At 45.2% G+C, this 19800-nt stretch overlaps 4 protein-coding genes across 4 annotated transcripts; 2 read left to right on the top strand and 2 right to left on the bottom strand.

Annotated features, from left to right (window-relative positions):
• Positions 1 to 1327: 1327 nt before the first annotated feature.
• Positions 1328 to 5157, bottom strand: mettl3 (methyltransferase like 3). Its single transcript, XM_028429551.1, has 11 exons — positions 4954 to 5157; positions 4410 to 4600; positions 3872 to 4324; positions 3614 to 3789; positions 2854 to 3067; positions 2578 to 2765; positions 2295 to 2333; positions 2068 to 2176; positions 1870 to 1935; positions 1674 to 1786; positions 1328 to 1585 (listed from the first exon to the last, which is right to left on the bottom strand). Exons 1-11 carry the CDS (start codon positions 5054 to 5056, stop codon positions 1471 to 1473), a joined length of 1767 nt encoding a protein of 588 aa, XP_028285352.1. The 5' UTR covers positions 5057 to 5157; the 3' UTR covers positions 1328 to 1470.
• A 248-nt stretch (positions 5158 to 5405) lies between these two features.
• On the top strand, positions 5406 to 9220 carry ttc5 (tetratricopeptide repeat domain 5). The gene is made up of 9 exons (XM_028429295.1): positions 5406 to 5629; positions 5965 to 6097; positions 6184 to 6395; positions 6494 to 6644; positions 6739 to 6830; positions 6923 to 7126; positions 7398 to 7612; positions 7690 to 7834; positions 7916 to 9220. The coding sequence occupies exons 1-9, from the start codon at positions 5570 to 5572 to the stop codon at positions 8033 to 8035; spliced, it is 1332 nt and encodes a 443-aa protein (XP_028285096.1). The 5' UTR covers positions 5406 to 5569; the 3' UTR covers positions 8036 to 9220.
• Positions 9221 to 9444: 224 nt separating this feature from the next.
• ccnb1ip1 (cyclin B1 interacting protein 1) lies at positions 9445 to 10784 on the bottom strand. Its single transcript, XM_028429584.1, has 4 exons — positions 10482 to 10784; positions 10260 to 10406; positions 9978 to 10152; positions 9445 to 9605 (listed from the first exon to the last, which is right to left on the bottom strand). The coding sequence occupies exons 1-4, from the start codon at positions 10782 to 10784 to the stop codon at positions 9445 to 9447; spliced, it is 786 nt and encodes a 261-aa protein (XP_028285385.1).
• A 2214-nt stretch (positions 10785 to 12998) lies between these two features.
• Positions 12999 to 18344, top strand: si:ch211-212k18.5 (sal-like protein 4). Its single transcript, XM_028429422.1, has 3 exons — positions 12999 to 13120; positions 14707 to 18020; positions 18114 to 18344. The coding sequence occupies exons 1-3, from the start codon at positions 13045 to 13047 to the stop codon at positions 18342 to 18344; spliced, it is 3621 nt and encodes a 1206-aa protein (XP_028285223.1). The 5' UTR covers positions 12999 to 13044.
• Positions 18345 to 19800: the final 1456 nt, after the last annotated feature.

The following is a 19800-nucleotide window of genomic DNA, read 5'->3' on the forward strand; positions in this document are numbered from 1 at the left end:
CAGTGCAGCATCATAATTCCATTAAACAGTGACCTGGTGAGGAGACAGAGGACTGTCAGCACGGGCACTGTGATAAGGCAGCTTAAATATGAGCTGAAGAACAAGGACCGACAATTCACAGAAGCACAGAAGACTTCTCAAAATTCTGTTGATAATAAGCTCAGTGTTGAATTTTTCTCAATTGTCTGATTGTGAGTCCTAATCCTCCAACATAAAAAAAGAGTAGAAATTAAAAATGTTTAAAATCTGTTTGTTTTCCCTCTCTTCAGGCGGCTGTCATGGGCGTGAAGATGCTGCAGTGTTTTCCCTTCTACAGACGCTGTAAAGAGCGCTGCAAGAGCAGAGAGTGCCCCCCCGCTGCAGGTAAACAGAAGCTCCCCCCCCCCTCTAACCTTCAGCAGTTTTATGACAGCACAGCCTGATGAACCTCAACTTTTTGTCTCAGTTCCTATAGAGGAGATGAAGCCGCGTCTGTCCTCCACCACATCGTGGAGCAGCGACAGTGAAGGAGCAGGAGGCCTCAGCCGAGGTTCTCAGATCTACTTCTCCACCAAGGCCAGGCTGTCATTCAGACACCAGCTGGACAGCAACATCAACGCCGTGGACGCCACCTACTGAAGAGGCTGTAGAAAAGCTAGACGGACTGTGTCTGGGAGCCTGCGGCGCAAAGATGGGAGCCTGATAGATGAGCATCTAACATCTTTAGATGAGATCAGCAGTTAGTTGTGCAGTTTTAACCTCCTCACTGCCCTCACAGGACTCCTGATGAATAGTCAGATTTGACAGAGGAAAACGGACTGAACCGGACTCGGTTTCTAGTTTTCATGGACGTGAGATGGCGCGGATCCAGTGTCCCGATACACTGAAGAGAGGGCCATATGGCAGGGGGGTTGTTTACATTATTCACTACCCATAAGTGCATTTTTCTTTTTGAACGTGTTTTTTTCTACTGTTTTTTTTTTTTTTTTTTGAATACCTTTGTTTTTAATTTGCTTATGGCATCGTGGCCCAATGCATAACAGTGATGTTGACACTGTTTAGCAGCTGTTTAGTCCTTTGAAAGACAATAATGAGCTGCAGTAATTTCTTTGTTAGGTTTAGTCCACAGCCCTGCTTTTGTCTCACTGCAGATTGTTATGTACACAGTGGTCTGTTTCTGCCTAAAATGAGCAGTTACAGATTTAAGTGCTGATCCCAACACGACTAATGATCACTTTTAACACCACAGCGCATCAAAAGAGACGCATCTTAATCCTTTACTCACATAATAACAAAGAAATTTGCATTAAAGTGTCTCCTGTCTTTTTTTTAAAAATGTGAACAATTATTTCTTTCTCCACATGGTTTTAATTGTCTTGATGACAATGTTTACTAAAAAACAGTTGTTCACAGGTATATAAAAAAACCCATACATTTAAAAAACAGTCTATAAACAAAACTTGTCTGAACATGTGACTACTAGTGACATCATTATTGCATGGTTTTGGGTTTGGAGATGACGCCATCTGGATAACGCTTCTTAAACCTAGCCACAACCTCAGGATCCAGCAGGTGAATGCCATCCAACTGGTTTCCAAGTGTTACCCTTTAGAGGGAAACAGAATAATTCAAAATTTAAAAATATGTCCTTCACAGTTCAAACAGGCATTTTGAAAACATGATGAGTGTTTTACCAGTTGGGCTGGACGTTGTGAGGTCGGCCAAAGAGCTCAATTTTCCTGGTGCCGGGCGAGAGTCTCTCTATCATGCCGTAGATCTCATCGGGTTTATGACTGGTGGAGCGGACCTGAGAGAGTGTGCACGCTTATCAACCTCAAGGAATCATGGGTAACAACTGTATGGATGACAGATGATGATGTGGTGCTTTACCTCAGCCACAATGACATCACAGTCCAAGCCCCTGTTGAACCCTTGTGGGTTTCCCTTCACACCCACCTAAAGACGAACACATGATTTTACTTCAGACTTGTTTAAAACCACCTTCCAGCTCTTTCGCAGCCAAGAATTATCATACAAGAAAGCAAAGGCTGCTGGAGGCGACGTTCTTCAACCCTGCTGCAGACCTACCAGGCAGTGCTCCTTCCCGTGGTTCAGCCAATGACCCGTCCTGCCGGTGCGGATGATTCTCTGAAGCTGGTTGGTTTTCACCCAAATGATTTCATCAACTCGCTCATAGCTGTGAAATAAAAGTGGAAACTAGAATGACATATATGTAACGAATGGATTTTAATCAAAATGTGTATAGAAATGTCATCATGTTCACATATTAAGATCATAGTGACCATGATTCTTACCCCCAAAGGCTGAGACACTCTCTTCCCAACTCCATAGCCCTGTAAGAGTGAAGAATGTGTTTTCTAGATAACTGGAAATGTACATGTACAAAAACAACACAGGCCATACTCTTATCTATCTAGCTTCAAGGACAACCAAAATAGTACAGACACTGTTTACATATAAATGTAAAGTTTCTCCACCTCTATGCTGAGGAGCAAAGGTCAGGAAGAACCAGCAGGCTGCCATCTGATTGGTCAACATGGCAATAAGTTATGTGGAAAGTGACAAGGCTTCGGTTACCTGCCGGTGACCCAGAGGAAGAGGAAACCGTCGTCCTGCAGCATGGGTATGTTAAGTTTTCTCATCTCATCGTCCGTCAGAGTTCCATAAGGCAGCTCCATGTGGATGTCCCAGGGAGGGTCGGCCATCACTACCGCAAACTTCCCCAGTATGGACACGTCCAGGTAGCGGATATCACAGCAGATCCACTGGGAATAAAAGCATGAAAAAAAACATCTGGTTATCCCTTCATTCTGTCTCACACCATCCTGTCCAATCATGTCTCTTCTTCCTCACCTGCGAAGGGAAGAGTTTTCCCACGTTGCTGTCGGCGTCCGCTGCGTGGAGGCCGAGCTCTGCGGTGCCAGCCTGTGGCCCCAGCAGGCCTCCCTCAGCCTCTGGAGGGCAGTCGATCTCATAGTGGACGTATTTACAAGTGTCCATGTGGAAACATGTGTTGAGGAAGGAGCAGTCGCCGAGGCTCTCGTCTGTGTGCTTGTTGATGATGCGACTGCGTTACGGAAAATATATAATGCACGCAAAAAGATTACCACGGCTCGTTCGAAAGTCCCGTGTAAATCGCAACATGCCGGCTGACAACAAAGGGTACACAAGATGTCTGTATTCAATTCAAAGCGTGACAAAGCGACACGTGACACCAATCTCACAACTGAACATCTCATACTGTATGATCAGGACAGGTTCCAATCCTGTCTGTCTGGTTTAAGACATCAAGGTGAATCTCAATTTAATTAAAATAAAACCTGTATGTGAAACGAGCAGCTTTTAGGTATACTTTTTCTACATTATGTGCACCAGGCAGTAACAGAAAACAGTCAAAAATGTGCTCTCTGACATCAGTTTGGTATTTTATCAAGGATACAGTGCCATCTTCTGGCCAAAATAGCTTTTTACTGTTAGCATTCAGGGCCATGCTTTAACAGTTTAACTCAAAGCAAAATCCTTTGTTAGTTTCTTTGTGTGCATTTTGTGTTTAATGACATCTGTGTGTGTCTGTGCTTTTGTTTTGATAAATAGAAAAAATGCAGGGACTGACCGGAAGTGTAGCTTTGTGCATGGCTGTGGTGTGTCTCCAGAGCGAACACATTCCTCTTTGGTCCCATGATCACAGAACTCTTGGACCTGAGCCCGACCACGAGAGCGGAACTTTTCCACGATGGACTGCTCCTTGGCCGTGCTGGTGTTCAACAGCTCCAGAATTTCTCTGCTCACCTGAAAATAAATAACATTAACTTGAGCTCTAAACTAGTCTGCGTCAGTGTTAAGCGATTAAAAATAACGACCGGGTCCTTACCTTTTTGCTCTGCTGCTCCTTGGTGGACTGCTGATTCAGAAGACTTTCGATCTCCATGTCCATATGAGAAGACTGGCTTTTACTGCTCCTGCCTTTCTTCTCAGCTCCACTCCCTGATGCTGAAGGCCCTGCCAACTGCGAGGAGGAAGCCGGTGTCAATGAGGTGGTTGACGAATGTGGAGGAGAGGCAGAGCTCTGAAGCGAGGGTGAGAAGCCTGCAGCTCTCTTGCTGTGGGTTTGGTCATCTGCCTTCCTCTTGACTCCGGTCCGTTGAGCTCCAGGCGTAGACCCGATCATGGGCCATAGCTTCGTGTGGTCCACAGCTATGACAACTGTGGAGGAGGAAGCTGTAGAAGAGGAAGTTGAGGTGGGCTGTCGGACCTCGATGAGCTCCTGAGCTGAGAATTTGTGTAGCAGACTCTGGATGCACCCATGACTGACAGCTGATTCAGACTGTAATGAGAAATACACATCAGCAAATGTAAAAAAACACACCTCTTTCAGGGGTAAGTTTCTATATTTTAGGACAGAGACTCACAATGTTGAGCTCATTTGTGATGGCAAGAGAATCTATTGGCATTGAGAGACTCAGATCTGAGAGATATCCCAGAAGCCTCTTTTCCAGTTCCGGGTCTGGCGGTTTTTCTGTTTCCTCATGAGAGGTGGATGTAGCTGCTGGAGCAGGGCTGTCACTCCTGGCTGTGGAACTATCTGTGCTGGTTCCACCATCTGAGGGAACAACAGATTTCCGGTTGAGGTCTAAAATTTTGCAGGTTTAGACTTGCAGGGTCACACCAAAAAGCAATACAAATGAAATTTGGATACAAATTTAGCACAGGCTTAAAATGAACCATCAACTTTTGTTGGTGTCAGCTTATTTGTAACATAACTGTGATGAACAATGGTTGGATGGGGGCCCCCGCAGACTCCACTGTAAACAACGTTGTACTTGTTCTGGTGTATAGACGGGCATCGCCGGTTCCAACACTACATTATATTATACTATATCATAACTCGGACACACTTTTTCCATTCATTTCAAATTCATGCCTGTTTAGCTGCCGCTCACGGCCTGAACGTACCCGCAGACAGCTGCGCCGGGTCTTTCCGTCGCCGCTGCAGCCTCTCCCGCAGCGAGTCCAGCTGCTTTTTGTGCGCCTGGATGTTGCTCCATGTGTCCGACATGACGTGTTGGATTCACCGCCACCTCAAACACCCGACAATGGTCTTACTCAGAATCGTCTACAGAAAAGTTGCTCCACAGTCCGCCCTTTCTGGAGCGAAGTATGTATTGTACGCAACGTAAAAGGGTCCGGCCCGCATCTATATTGTAAAATTAAACGTTCCTGCTTTCTAAACCTGTGCTATCGATTGCTAATGGCAAAAGTAGTATTTAAAGTAATAATATAATATTCTGAGAAGAAAAATGAGCTTGTCCTTGTGTTTTATTTTTTAACATAACAAACCATATTTTAATTTTCTATGTCGGACTCATTTTGTGAACGGACTACTCCAACTTCCGGCATCAAAGATACTCTTTCCTCTGTGCCAAAACTTGAGTGATGTGTCCTGAAGGGGATGGCTGTCCTGTGCCAGCATAAAGTCTTTGTACATCCAGCACTTATTTTATAAGTCGCTGCTCTGTGTCCTCTCGTTCGGTTCAAATTGTCGCTACAGAGCTGCTCTAAGCTAACAAAGATGGCGGAGGACAAGAGCGGCAAGCCTGTCAAAGAAACAAACGAACTGGAAATTATGAAGGTAAATCGCAATAAATTGTTTTTTTCAGGGATACCCTGGACCTATAGGCTTTATATGTTGATTTTTTTTCCCCAGATGATTTTCACGTTCCTTGCAGGAAGTCTACAAAACGAGTCGTTGCTATAACAACTACAACAGCTATTATGCTAGCAAACCTGTTTTCATTGTGCAGCTTTTCTATTTAATACTGTTAGGTGTTTAAGCAATATATAGATATAATTATGTTATGTGAATGCCTAAGGCAACGCGCTAAAATCCAGCTACCTAATACTGATAGTAATAGTGCCACTAGATGATATACGACAGGCTAAAATATGACCTTATTTTCTGCACAGGGCCTCGTGGATGAACTGTATAATTTTCGAGACAGTTATTTTGTGACTCACAGTGTGGAGGACGCTGGAAGAAAACAAAGTGATGTAGCACATGAGGTAGAACAGGTGCTAAAGAAGCTGCAGGAGAAAGAAGGTGAGTGGTGTGTTTTCCAAAATAACCCATTAGATTTTTTTTTATTGTCTCGTACAACTCTTTTTACTGTATATCAATTCCAACAGAGAGCTTTAAACACAAGGCAGAGTTTCTGCTGCTGAAGGGCAGGTGTCTGAATGTTGCACCGGACTTCAGTGCTGAAGCGGAAGAGTGCCTTTCCCGTGCTGTGAAGTTAGATCCTAGCCTGATCGAGGGCTGGAACACACTGGGGGAACAGTACTGGAAAAAAGGAGACCTGGTTGGTGCCAAGAACTGCTTCACTGGTGCCTTGCAGCAGGTATCGAAACAGAGGAACCACTTAGTCCTATTCAATCCCTCTTTCTTCATGCTAGCTTGCAATATTATTATATTACTAACTCATTTTCATCTTTGTAGAGCAAGAACAAAGTGTCTCTGCGTAACCTGTCTATGGTGCTGAGGCAGCTGCCAGCAGCAGACAGCACCGTACATGGGAAGCAGGTGCTGGAGAGCGTGGATATGGCTCGACAAGCCATCCAATTGGACGACACAGACGGGATGTCTTGGTGTAAGTAGAGGCAGGATTGGCAGTGCAATCAGGAAGCCCTCATTTTGGCCGTTGTAAAACATGAATTGTTTTTTTTATGTTATTGTTTTTACAGATATAATGGGAAATGCTTATTTGTCCCTCTTCTTCACCTGTGGGCAAAATCCACAGTTCTCTCAACAAGCACTAAGCGCCTATGTACAGTCTGTGAGTAAACACACAGCATATTTGCATAGTTAAAAAAACAAACAAAAAAACAATTTGCATTTCTCTGATTTTCCCGTCTCACCCCTCCACAGGAAAAAGTGGACAGAGCTGCCTCTTGTTACCCAGAGCTGCATTTCAACAGAGCCACTCTGTTCCAGTTTGAGGAGATGTTCATGTCTGCGCTCGGTGGCTACAGTCGGGCTGCAGAACTTGATCCGGGCTGGGCAGAACCACAAGAGAGGGAGACACAATTGCTGGAGTATCTGGATAAAATGACACAACTTATTCAGAACAAGGTAACAGAAGCCTATGTTATAATATGTACACACCCCCAAATAGGAAGGTGAAAATGATGGTTTAACCATGTAGTTTGTCATTTATTGGGAGTAAATATTATTATATTATTATCGTGACATAAACACGTGTTAAAATATGCCTCGTTGGCTTACATGTTCATAAATTATTCTCTCATCAAACTGGCAAACCCACTTTTCACCACTAGGTGGCAGCAAAAAGCAGCACTATCTCTTGTCCATCCCTTAACCTTCAGGCCCTCTCTGTGTTCAGGGCAAAGTGAAAGCTCGCCAGTTACGGACAATGCTTTCAAAGCTCAACACATCAGCTTTGGGTCCTTGCTCATCTCCTCAGTTTCGCTCCCCAGCTGGCCGCATCGGCAGCCTGGAGCCTAGAACTCTTTCCTCTCTAGTGCAAGGCCACAATGCTGGCGTAGCTGCCCTGGGAAAGGTGGTGTTCAGCCTGGCCTCTGATGGTCGCACAGCCTTGTAAGTACAGCTGTGACATTGTCCACATTCCATGAGATATGCTGGTGGTGTTAATCTTACATACTGTGTCTCCTCAGTACATTTGGAATGGTGGACAGTGAAGAGACTTGTATAGTTGTGATGGTGTACAACACAGCAAACAGCTGGGGCGTCCTAATAGGTGATTCTGTCGTCATTCCTGAACCTCAACTCAAACGACACAGTATAACGCATAAAGATAAGGTAAGTGTCTTCTGTAACATGTTCAGAATTCGCACAGCAACAATGTCTTGCGTGTCTGACTTTCCTTTTTCTCTTCAACAGTCATTTGACTTTAGAAGTATACAAGTGCTTTCTCCACTACTGCTCATCGTCAACGGCAAGAAGCAAAACAGCCAAAGCCAGAGTGCAGCCTACGTCAGCTACAAGGCTCAAAGCGAGTAAACTGTGCTAAAAGCGAGAGGACCACGATTAGAAAAAAAGGCAATGTTCCTGTCTTTTGTGTTGTTTTGTACATAGAGGTTAGCTGTTACATGTGTTCATATTTATAAATATTTTTTTGTACTATGTTGTTCTAGGACCGGACAGTTTTTTTGTAACTGAACTAATTTTGTGACTTCAGTTTACCCTAAAAAGAAACGCTGTTTTTTTCAAATCGTACACCGCAGAAAACGCTGTTTTCACGTCATACGCCGTACGGTGTTTTCACAGTTTCCAAACAGCCACTTATAACGCAGCTCGGCGTTTTCTAATATTCTAATGATCTCCGCCCCATAACTTGCTCAGCCACTACAGTTCACTATTTATCAGCAGAGAAGAAGGACGGACCGCACTGATTCAGCACCGATCTCCTTTGCTGTATCACTTCAGTCCACAGCTACAGGATTATTCTGAATGTAATATTACAACAAATACAACAAATTCCTCACCCACTGCGGTGCACTTATCAGTCAGTGCTTTTTTGTTTGTTAACAACCTGTTTTGGGGGCATTTCAGAGAGAGATTAGGAGTAAGTAGAACAAATGTTATTGTCAACATAATTCAGTTGATTTCTTTCATGAGAAATGAAAGCTTTGCATGACTCAGACCGAAGTGATACAGCAAAGGAGATCGATGCTGAATCAGTGCGGTCCGTCCTTCTTCTCTGCTGATAAATAGTGAACTGCAGTGGCTGAGCAAGTTATAGGGTAGAGATCATTAGAATATTAGAGTACGACGTGAAAACGGCGTTTTCTGCGGCGTACGGCGTAAAAAACGTTTTAAGTACTGCAGAAATGTGATATGAATGGCTTGCGATATTAAAGAGCCATTCCAGACCTTACATTTGTCACAGTAGACAAAGCACAGGTCTGTAATGTTATGACCAAGTCAGCACACACAAAACAATCTGAAACGGACAAAAACCAAATGGAATTCGGCCGCGATTCATTTATTTATTTGTAGCTGTTCTATTGTCTTTTCATGGAAATGAAAGGAAATTGCTGGTGGTCATTGTTTAGATTGTTTCTCATTAAAACTGCTCCAAAAGACTTGTTATCTGAGGTTAGACAGTTTACCAGCTGCTTTGGTTGTTTACTATGCAGTGACAAACTCATCGCACCTTCCAATAAAGAACCAATCAACAGCTCAGTTTTGACTCCTGCTTTGTGCAGATCACAGATCAAAAAACATAAACTGGTCTTACAGCAGATACTGATCACACATAAAGACTGCAGGACTTATCTATTTTACCTAGCATACATGTTCAAAGACAGGAATTAATACATAACCTATCGACTTCAATCCAAAATCATTTGAGTCGAACACTTTTTAACATCACACCACCACACAACACCAATAGAAACCTGTTGATCTCAGTGCTTGCTGACGAAGGCCCGGCTTGCGTCAGGAGAGTTGAACTGGAAGAACATCTTTGGAGCATCGGCCTCCAGGCAGGAAAAGAATCGACTGCCCCCGTCAGGACCAAGGGAGAGGAATGGAGGGCTTCTCTGGGGAGTCGCATGCCGAGCCAACACTGGTTGACAAACACACATGGGAGTTTGACGGATGTCCTTCATTGTTATTCTGACTAAAATTCCCTGACACAGCCAGTCACCTCAATACTCCTGCTGTTCTATCTCGATGACTGGCTCTTTTGGTTGATGCCTACAGCTGTGTCTTCCTTTGTGTTACTCAACATTATTCTTACTGTGCTTCCTTCCTCCTTTAATTAATCATCATAGAAATGACATGTAAGATGATCAATTCACTGACTTGTTGTTTCAGTGGCTAATCTATTAATCTATCTATAATCTATAGATTATATTCCATTTGATTTTCCTAAAATGTGCAAGAAGAGTTTGTGGATTTTAAAGACAAAGACTGAAGACCAGTATGGTGTTATTACCAGTGTGGAAGTCTGGATGCACATGTTGAGGCAGTGCGTCTCTTTCCCCGACCCCCACCACCATGTTGCGCAGCCTCAGAGAGTCGTACAGGCCCTGTAGTTTCTGGTACTGTCTGTTCCTCTCCATCAGTTTCTCAGACACGTCACTGTACTTCCTCTTATACTCCTCCATCACCTGACAATAAAGAAGCAGAAAAAATGGTTAATTTTTAAGGTCAGAATGAAGCCTGAGGCCATAAATTTCAAAATTTGTCACATATCATGATGACAGAAGCACTTTACTTTCTTCAGGGAGGCAATTTCCCCCCTCATGGCATTGAGCTCCAGTTCTCTGCTCTGGTTCTGCTGGGTCAACATCTTCTCCATCTGCTTCAGCTGTGTGTCAGCCCGTGACAGACTGTACTCTTGATACATACGTTCCTGATGAACCTATCAACACAGAGCGTGACATTTTGACATTGGCACATTGTGTTAATGTGCTGTTCACACAGACAGATATTTAACCTGATAGCTCCAGAAAGCCAGAGCCCGGGCACTGATATCCAGAACGATGTCTGGTCGCAGACCTGCCAGCACCATGGCTTTGTACTCCTCGGAGGGAGACAGCTCCGTCCTGACAATGTCCAGCTTCCCTGACAGTGCAGATGAGCAGGCTGGGCAGATGGCAGGGGAGCGGCTGAACTCACCGGACCCGTGCTGATCACAGAAAACATGTGAGCAGGCCGTGACCCAGGCGAAGCCGCTCAACTTGCTCCGACACTTGGGGAAATTACACAGGAGGGTGTCGTCACAGAGGGGCATGGCCATGACTGTGGAGATGTAACTGTGGAAACATGATGACAAATGACAGCAAACGCTGAAAATACTTATGTTTGAGTTGGAAAAATTTTATCACATTTCAGGAGTATTTAATTTATTTATTAGTTCCAAATAAAGATACTTCAAAAATAATAGCCCTGGTCACTGTGCTGAGTCTGTAAGGTAGTCGATTTTCTTTATATCTTAATCTGTTTTAACATTTAACAGCCTAACTACAACTCTATTTAGAGGAAATATATTTAAGCTACATCTTGGTAGATGCTAGCACTGGCGGGTTAGCTAGTACATGCAACAAAGTTAGCTTAACCGCAATGACGGCTGTCCTTTAAAAAAAACTGGGCCTTAGAATGATATATTTTGTTCTCTACACAATAAATTACCCCAATATTATCGTTATCTAGTTAAAAAATTGTTGTTTTTAACTAGAAATTGAAGAGACTTACCGGTTAATTTTTCCCTCTGCAGGAAACAACCGGAAACAACAGGTGGCGACGTTAATAAAAAAATCCTGTGATCTGATTGGCTGATTGCAGCACGCGTTATATCCATCGTCAAAAATTGAGATGTGTTCACGAGCAGCTCGGTACTGTGTGAAAACAACTGCTCACAAACCTTTATTGCTTGGTTTTCTGCTCAGTATACAAACTTATATTGTTTTTTGTTTTTTGTAATCAATAACAAAACCCCCAAAAATGTGTTCTATAAAACTTTAATTCAACGCTTGTATTTTTATTTTCAGGTTTTAACTCTAAATGTGTGTTTAAAAGTGGCTGAATGACTTCTGTCACTAGTCACTTTGTGTTGCGCCGCATTCACAGACAATGGAGAATGAGCAACTTAAATGACAATAAGTGGGAAACAGGTGATGTTAAAAGCTGAAGTCTGAGTGGAGGTTATGAACTGTAAACCATATAACAGAGCACCATTTTGTCACACAGCCATGAGTGGACATGGCCGGATTATATGTATAAAGTGAGACACCTACTTAAATACAGCACCCCCTCCTCCTCCTCCTCCATCACCACCACCACCACCACCACCATCTCCTCCTCCCACTTTTTTCTCTCTCTCTTTGCTTTTATCCATTTCTCCACGTGGTACAGGAGTAAAGGCGGGGGGTGAAAGAGGGGCATTGTGCTGTGCTGCAGTGGATCCGGGGGTTCATAGTGAGAGAGGGGAGATGCTCACTCAACTGTGTCCAGCACGCCATTGTCAAAGATTCCCATCTATTCTCTGCCTTTTAAATAGAGCTCCAGTGTAAGATGCTTTTTCTGGTGGGGTGGGTGAGGAGGGTGAGGAGGGTTGGGGGGGTATTATGCGCTCGGTGATAACACATGAATTACATGCATGCATGTGGAATGGATGTGTGGCCTCTCAGCAGCTCTGCTGTTCATAATTGGCCCTATATGGAAATCAAAGGGCAGAATCATCGCCTGTAGGCGCGTCATGGCGCACAATAACAACAACAACAACAACACTGTGGAAACACGTTTTGACTCTTGCTGATTGAAACTACCTGCCAGTCAATTGTTTTTGATTTCATTATTTATTGCGCATATAATAAGGGGCCCTATTACCTGTTTGATAAGTCACCTGTTAGATTAATTTTACGCACGTTAGTGCGTCTTAATTCCACAAACCATCATTCTTTCCTCTCATTGCAATGATTAAAACATTTATCTTTAACAAAAAAAAGACAAATCTTACGCCCATTTTAATTTGTTTTAGCCATCCAGCGGCTATTGTCATGTTCTTATTGAAAGTTTATAGCTGCGTAAAGAAAAATAAAGCATGGGGGAGAAAGAGAAAAGAGAGAAGCAGGGAAGGCTGTGTGTTACACGCCATTGAAATGCAAATATCATAGAACAAGGAGTGGTTCTGTGTGTGTGTGTGTGTGTGTTTGTTCTCTGTATGTGTGCATGCAGCGGGGCAGCAGTAGGAGAGGAGGGGCGCAAATTGGACAAGTTTTTTTTGGGGGGGAGAGGAGACTTTAGGAAACAGCCACACACACGGCAGCTTCATATGACACGGTGCAGCCGGGCGGACTTCCAAACATCTTTAACTTTTTCTTCCCTTTCTAGTTTTCTTCAGTTTTTTTTCATAGCTGAGAGCTTGCGGGAATTGCACGACATTTAAACTTTGGATGCTTTCCGGAGCTTGTCCGAGTGCGTAAAAAAAAAAAAAAAAAACGTGCCTGGTGCCATTCAACCGACCGATGCCCCCCTCTCTGTCTGACTCGCCGTGAATCATGTCACGCCGGAAGCAGAAGAGACCCCAGCATCTCGTTAATGCGGATCCGGGGGGCCCAAGGCTGCTATCTCACGGTGAGAAAACATCTTTACGACTGTGCATGCATTTCCTTGAATTTATTTAAAGAGAAGCTGTATATCAGCACACTGCCTCTTGAATTTAGAGTGTGGAACTTCTTTACTAAAGCAGAACTTGTGTGTGTGTCGTTATTAAATGCCTTCTCCTTAGTTTTTGGATAAAGGTTTAAGTTTGCTTGAACACATACCAACACCTGAGAGACCAGAAAGTTTCAGAGCTAAGCTTGTCAGCCAAAGAATCCCCTGCTCCCCTCCTGCTTGGTCATTTAGTGCAAAGGGCCCCACTAAACTGAGGCCTTAGGCACTTTGGTCGGGGCCAATAAACTTGTCCTTGTGAAGTGAATAGAGTAGGATTAACCAACATACATCTGTGGCCATTTTCATGTGCTGTTCGCCCTCTCGGAAACCAACAGGCTGCTCAGTGCTGACTGCTGGAGGTCTTTGATTAGGTTAGAGCACTCTCTTATTTGTTAACAATAAGGTGCATGGGTGGGGGGAAGGGGAAGGCAGTGTTTTGGTAAAGATTAATCGTCCAGCCTTCTATTCTCTTCTTCTTTTGCTCTTCATCCATGCTTTTCTTCCTCATGCACCCTTCTTCCCCCCCTTTCCTGATCTCAATACTACCCTCCCTTTTCATTCTCCCTCTTTCTCACCCATCAGCCCTATTGACTGTATACTCCTACACAGTCGGGGGGGTTCGGATGGATGAGGAAAAAAAAAAGTTTCATAGAGTGTCGAGGCGAAAGCTGTCTAGCTTTCGCCTTAGTATTAGTGAGACACTAACACACCAGACTTTGCAGGTATATTTTAACAAATGAAAGTTTATATTGAGTTTTTTTTTTCCCTAAAGGGTTCAGGTTTGTTTATAAGTCACAGGGGAGGAATTTCACAGAGGTACAGTCTTTCATTCCATCACTATATCTCTCCAGGAGGGAATAGTTAGTTTTGTCTCTCCATTGTTGTTACCCTCCCCCTTCTTTTTCTTTTTACTCTTTCTCACTCTCTGCTCAAGATTCTGAAAGAATTTGACCCCTGAGCGGCAGAGGTCAGATTAGTTGACCAATCAGAGTGTCTGGACAGTGCCCAGAACCCTTAGCATGGCCTGACCCTTGACCTCCACTGTGACGTAAGGGGGAAGGGTGAATAGGGAGATGAAAGACGTTAACTGCTGTGGGGAGGGGGTGGGTTAAGAGGGGTTATGGGTTGTCTTGGTGATGCCCATTGTACTCTAAAATGTGTTGCCATAGCAGCAAGGTGGTCTGTAAGCTTTTTTGTGTGTGCAAGATGTTTGAGGAGTTTTGCTCCGAAGAGCACAGATTGAGACAAGACATCACAAAGACTCATAGACTGCAGCGTTTCTTCCACTTGTTTATTTGCTTGTTCAAGGCCATTTCCTCCTAGGAATTTCATTTGATGCTGTAACAGTATCTCTTGGTATGCACAAAAGTTTGCAAACTTGTTAACAATCACTGTAAGCAATGAAACAAACACCCATTGTAACTAAAGCAGAACGTTTTAATGAAGTCACAAAACTAGATCAGTGGGACTGATTCATGGAATTTCCTTTTTCTGTCAATCCTTAGATGACCACCTGGGCATAAAGTCACCATCTACGTCTCTGGGCTCAGAAGTGACCTCATCAGGATCCTCATCCTCATCCCCCTCCTCTCTGCAAGACTGCCAGCCGCCTCTGGCCCCTCGCCCATCCCCCGGTGGGCTCCACGCGCCCTCCTTACCCAGCGAGAGCTCACCTCCTCCCCACTGGCCCAGCCACATCGCCCCCTTCACTACATCCCTCCCCAACACCCACTCTTCCCTCTCCCCAGACTTTCCTCACCCATCGCTGTCTTCCCAGACTCATTCGCCTTCTCCACTGGGTCAGACCTCTAGTTCCCACAGCCTGTCCCACCAAGGCAACTCTCACTCCACCATGACCTCCCCTCCCATGGGCAGTTCAGCCACCACCACTACCTCCTCCTCTTCTCAGTGTGTGCTGCCTAACCGTGACAGCTCCAGTCCAGTTCAGCAGCAGGCCTCCAGCTCCCCAGATGAGCAGGGGCAGATGCAGGTGCCTCCAACCCTGGCAGTACTTTTAGAGGAGCTGCGGGTTTTACAGCAGAGGCAAATCCATCAGATGCAGATAACAGAGGAGATCTGTAGGCATGTTCTACGGCTCGGTGGGGCTGTCTTTGGGCAAGATAATAATGCACAGGCCAGCGGTGGAGACAGCAACCCAAAGTCAAGTGGAGCGGCGTCTTTATCACCAACACACCCTTCCACTGCCACTCCAGTGACCACAGCCTCGTCACTTTTGACTGGCCTTCCATCTTCTCTCTTCCCCCAACCAGCTGTCTCTAAATCAGGCACTTCACATGTAAATGGAAGCAGAGCTCCATCCTCCTCTACCTCTTCCTCATCATCCTCTTCTTCCTCTCTTTCATCCTCTATCAGCGCCTCTGTTGCCTCTTTACACCCACTGTCCCTGTCATTGGGCCTACCACCACGCTACCTCCATGAGAAATCATCAAACACCTCCTCATTTGGTCACAGCAATGGGATCAGTTTTCCGACTCCTCCACTTTCTAACACCAGCCATTCCCAGGACCTCCAGTCCGGCTCCTCTCTTACCTCTGCCTCATCTGGACGCCCGCAGCATGTCTGTCGTTTCTGTGGGAAGGTGCTGAGTAGTGATTCATCACTGCAGATCCATCTGAGGTCACACACAGGTGAAAGGCCCTACCAGTGTCCAGTGTGCTTGAGCCGCTTTACCACTAGAGGGAATCTCAAGGCTCATTTCCTGCGACACAGAGAGCAGAACCCAGAGCTGTCACTCTCCCTGTTACCTCCAGCGCTGTCAGAGCAAACACAGAGTGGATCAGCTCCAGGAGTCATCCAGAGAAGGCGAAAACGGCGGGCTGATGATGATGAGTCATTTAATGGAGTGAAAGGAAGCGTTCCTGGGATGACGGAGAGCATGGCTTTAGGATTCCTGTCTGGCTCATCCACTCGGCCCTCTCCTTCTTCCCTGCCTCTGCCCCCCTCAGTGGACATGGCACTGCTCTCCACAGCCCATTCGCTGCTACAGTTAAACAGGGCCTCGGCCGCAGCTGCAGCCAGTGTATCTAGCACTGTTGCTGGTTCCTCTCCTTCGTCTTCATCCTCTTCCATGGCCTCTCAGTTTAAAGGAGCAAAACAGCAGCGATTTGACGAAAACACTCCTCCCCATTCAACCTCCCCATACTCCCAGTTGGCCCATCTTCCCAAAATTCTCTTTCCTGGAGGAACTTCCCCTCACCATCTTGCACTTCTCCGGCCCCCAGGCCACCCTTCCACCTCTCACCTAACTTCACCTCATCAGCTACCTTTCCCCTTCCCACCTTTCCCCAAACCATCCACGTCTTCCTCCTCATCTTCTCCCACCACCTCCACCCAGACCTCAGATACATCCAAGTTGCAGCGGCTTGTACAGAAGCTTGAAAAGCAGCCACATGGAGGTGTCACCTCCACCTCTTCTTCATCTACTTCCTCACAAACCCCAGCTGATGCCAACGGAGACACACACGGTCATGACCTGTCCACCACCTCCAGTGCCTATCGCAGGGAAATGTTGGCTGCTCTTGGACTCAGCCCTAGTACTAATGTGGCAGGACTAGTGACCAGTCAGGGAGTCTCTGGTTCAGGCACTAATACTACCACTACTACCCCTTCTCTGCCCACTGCTCAGGCTGCTAATCAGTGTGGTGTGTGTCTGCGTGTCCTCAGCTGCCCTAGAGCTCTTCGTCTGCACCAGGCCACACATCTGGGAGAGCGCCCGTTTCCTTGCAAGCTTTGTGGTCGTTCCTTCTCCACAAAGGGCAGCCTTAGGGCCCACCTGGCCACTCATCGTGCAAGGCCTCCCAACGCCCGTGCCCTGAACTCCTGCCCACTGTGCCCACGTAAATTTACTAATGCCTTGGTTCTTCAGCACCATATCCGCTTGCACCTAGGAGGGCAGATACCACCTGATGAGGAGTTGCCACCTGGAGTTGGTGGCGAAACAGAAGCTGCCAGTTTTGATGATGGTGAGAATGATACTATTAGCTCCCCATCTAAAGCACAGCAACTCCTTCCACTGGCCTTAACTACAGGTTCCAAGTCTTCAATGAATTCTCTCAAATCAAGGTCTACTGGTAAGCAATCCGCTGCTAATGATGCCGCGTCTGTGAAGACTGAGGAATCGGAGGGCTCAACACCCAGTGTTAGTCCACCCTTGACCCATAATCCCCCCTCAGCAGGAGAGGAGGACCCCCTGCATCTCGGAGACAACGCCCCTGTGGATGGCAGCCCCGTGAATGACTCTGTGTCCTCTGAGGAGGAGACCCACGCTGACCTGGGCAGCACTAGCCCCTTCAAAGCACCCTTAGCTAGCTCTCATTTGGCCGTAGAGAATAATGATTCAGATGCCAATGACACCCCTCTTTCCCTCTGTGTTTCAAAGCCTGCTGTCGAAAATGATGTGCTGCACAGAGGAGTTAAGAATGAGGATGCCAGCTCTGCAGATAAGCCCAAATCTAGTCCCTCTTCTAACCCAAAAGCCCCAGCTGCAAATGCCGTACCTTCACTCACTCCTCCTGCCAGCCCTAAAGCTACCCCAGAAACAGGGGAGGAATGTGGCAGTGTACCACAGGAGAAAGACACTGCTGAGACTAAAGAGAAGAGTGAAACCACCACACCTAGTGAGCAAGTAGAAGATCAACAGCTGGACAAGGACAGTCCGACGGAGGAGGGCAAGGCTTCAGAGGACCGTGAGCCCTGTGCTGCAGCACCAGCACCTCAGCACAGCCAGCCTCCTCGCCCAGACAAACCCTACAGCTGCTCCCACTGTGGAAAGGCGTATGCTAGTCGAAGCGGGCTTAAGGTAAGACATAGCAAGGACTTCTGACATATCTTTGTTGTAGAATATCATGAATTGTAAGTGGAATTTCATTTTAATGTTGTGTCCTATCAACAGGGGCATATGAAAACTCACCCTGGAGTGCTGACCAATACCCCTTCCAAGGCTCAAACCAATGACAGTGACTTTGCAGAGGATCGCAGTTCACACTCAGCCAATAAGAACCCTGGACAGCAGGATGAGAAGCAGGAACTTGCTAAATCCTCTGAAATAGGTGATGCCACAGATCCTCCTGAAATCAATGCTGGTTCGGACGAAGCAGGCGAGGCTATGGACGCTACTGCATAGACACTTAGTACTGTTGAATGGATGCAGTCAGTTTTTAAAGGGTCCTGACAAGGGAATGTATTTTTTTTAATAGAATGAGAAGTGTTTTCTAGAGTTGTTAACTCGAAATAATATTTTTACCTTTTGTATTAGACTAGATAGATGTAGTTTATAATGTAGTGCCATTACAAGAACTTTGTGAATGTAGTATTTTAGGAATGTATTTTTGTATTTCAAAGATCACAGTGAGGCCTTATCTGACACACTGCACAGCATTGTTATGATTGGAATCGACAGTATGAGATTTTCTCTGTAGACACCCATTTCAGCACATACTGTATAATATCAACCAGTATAAGCTGTTTCCAGAATGAAGTCAATACCAAAACAGGCCAAATTATTAATGGCCAATGTTTTTTTTGTTTTTTTTTAAATATGAGCTGCAGTTACATTTGATTTCATTTGACTTTTTTTTTTTTATCTTTCCTTGTTTTTTAATGCGATGCTGCTGAATGCATGTTTGAGTTGCACTGTGAATTGCACTGTGTCCTGTGCTGCCGAAACATCTACTGAAACAAAAGCATGATGACAACCGCAATGCTGTAGATAATATTGATTAATATTGATGATGATTGTGTTAGTTTTACTGCCCTGTACTTAAAGCTGTACACTTTTTTCTTTCTTTCTTTCTTCTTCTTTTTTTTTTGCTAGTGGCACATGACCTTATTGATGATTGTTTTTGTTGTTGGCGCTGTGTGCATCATTCAACCAGCAACCTAGATGAGCCCCGTCCGTTATAACTTCACCCCGACCCCACCCCTCCATTGCTCTCTCAAAGCACTTGAGAGTGTTCTACACAATTTGTCTGCACTCACTGCATTCCTGCTTAGCTCAGTTTAGTATTTGTATGCTTTGCTGTCCCTTTATTTTTATTTTTTTTGTAGCAATGACAAAATATGTTCCCATGTGATGTGTAAAAGATAAATAAAACAATGGCAATGTGAAGAGGGGACCTGTTTTGTTGCTTGTCTGTGTTCGGTGCTTTTTGTCCCGGCTCAGTTTAGGCCTGTGTGAATTCATTTATCTGTTTACGTATTCTGCTTGCATGACTCTGTGTGTGTGAGCCTGTTGGTCAGTTTTTTCTTGTTTGTTCCAGTTCTCTGTGTGTCTGGATTGGGGACTCCTTTGTCTGAGAAGCCGGGCTAGCTGTCTCCTAATTCTGCCTTTTTTTGCCCTCAATGTCTTTTAATATGTTTCAGTTCCCCCACTACTGTGTGTGTGTGTTTGAGTGTGTGAAAAGGATAATCAGAGCCTGTATGAGTGTGATTGAGGGTGCAGCTGTAGAGGCCGCCACCTCCTCCCCCCCGGCTTTCCCTCCCCTCTCTCTCTCTCTTTCTGTCATACTCTCTTTCATATACACTCTCTTTCATTTTCTCTTTCATTTCTCTCCCTCACTCTTTCTACTCACCCCATCACC

Source organism: Parambassis ranga, chromosome 18 (assembly GCF_900634625.1).
Source record: "Parambassis ranga chromosome 18, fParRan2.1, whole genome shotgun sequence".
Lineage (NCBI taxonomy): Eukaryota > Metazoa > Chordata > Actinopteri > Ambassidae > Parambassis > Parambassis ranga.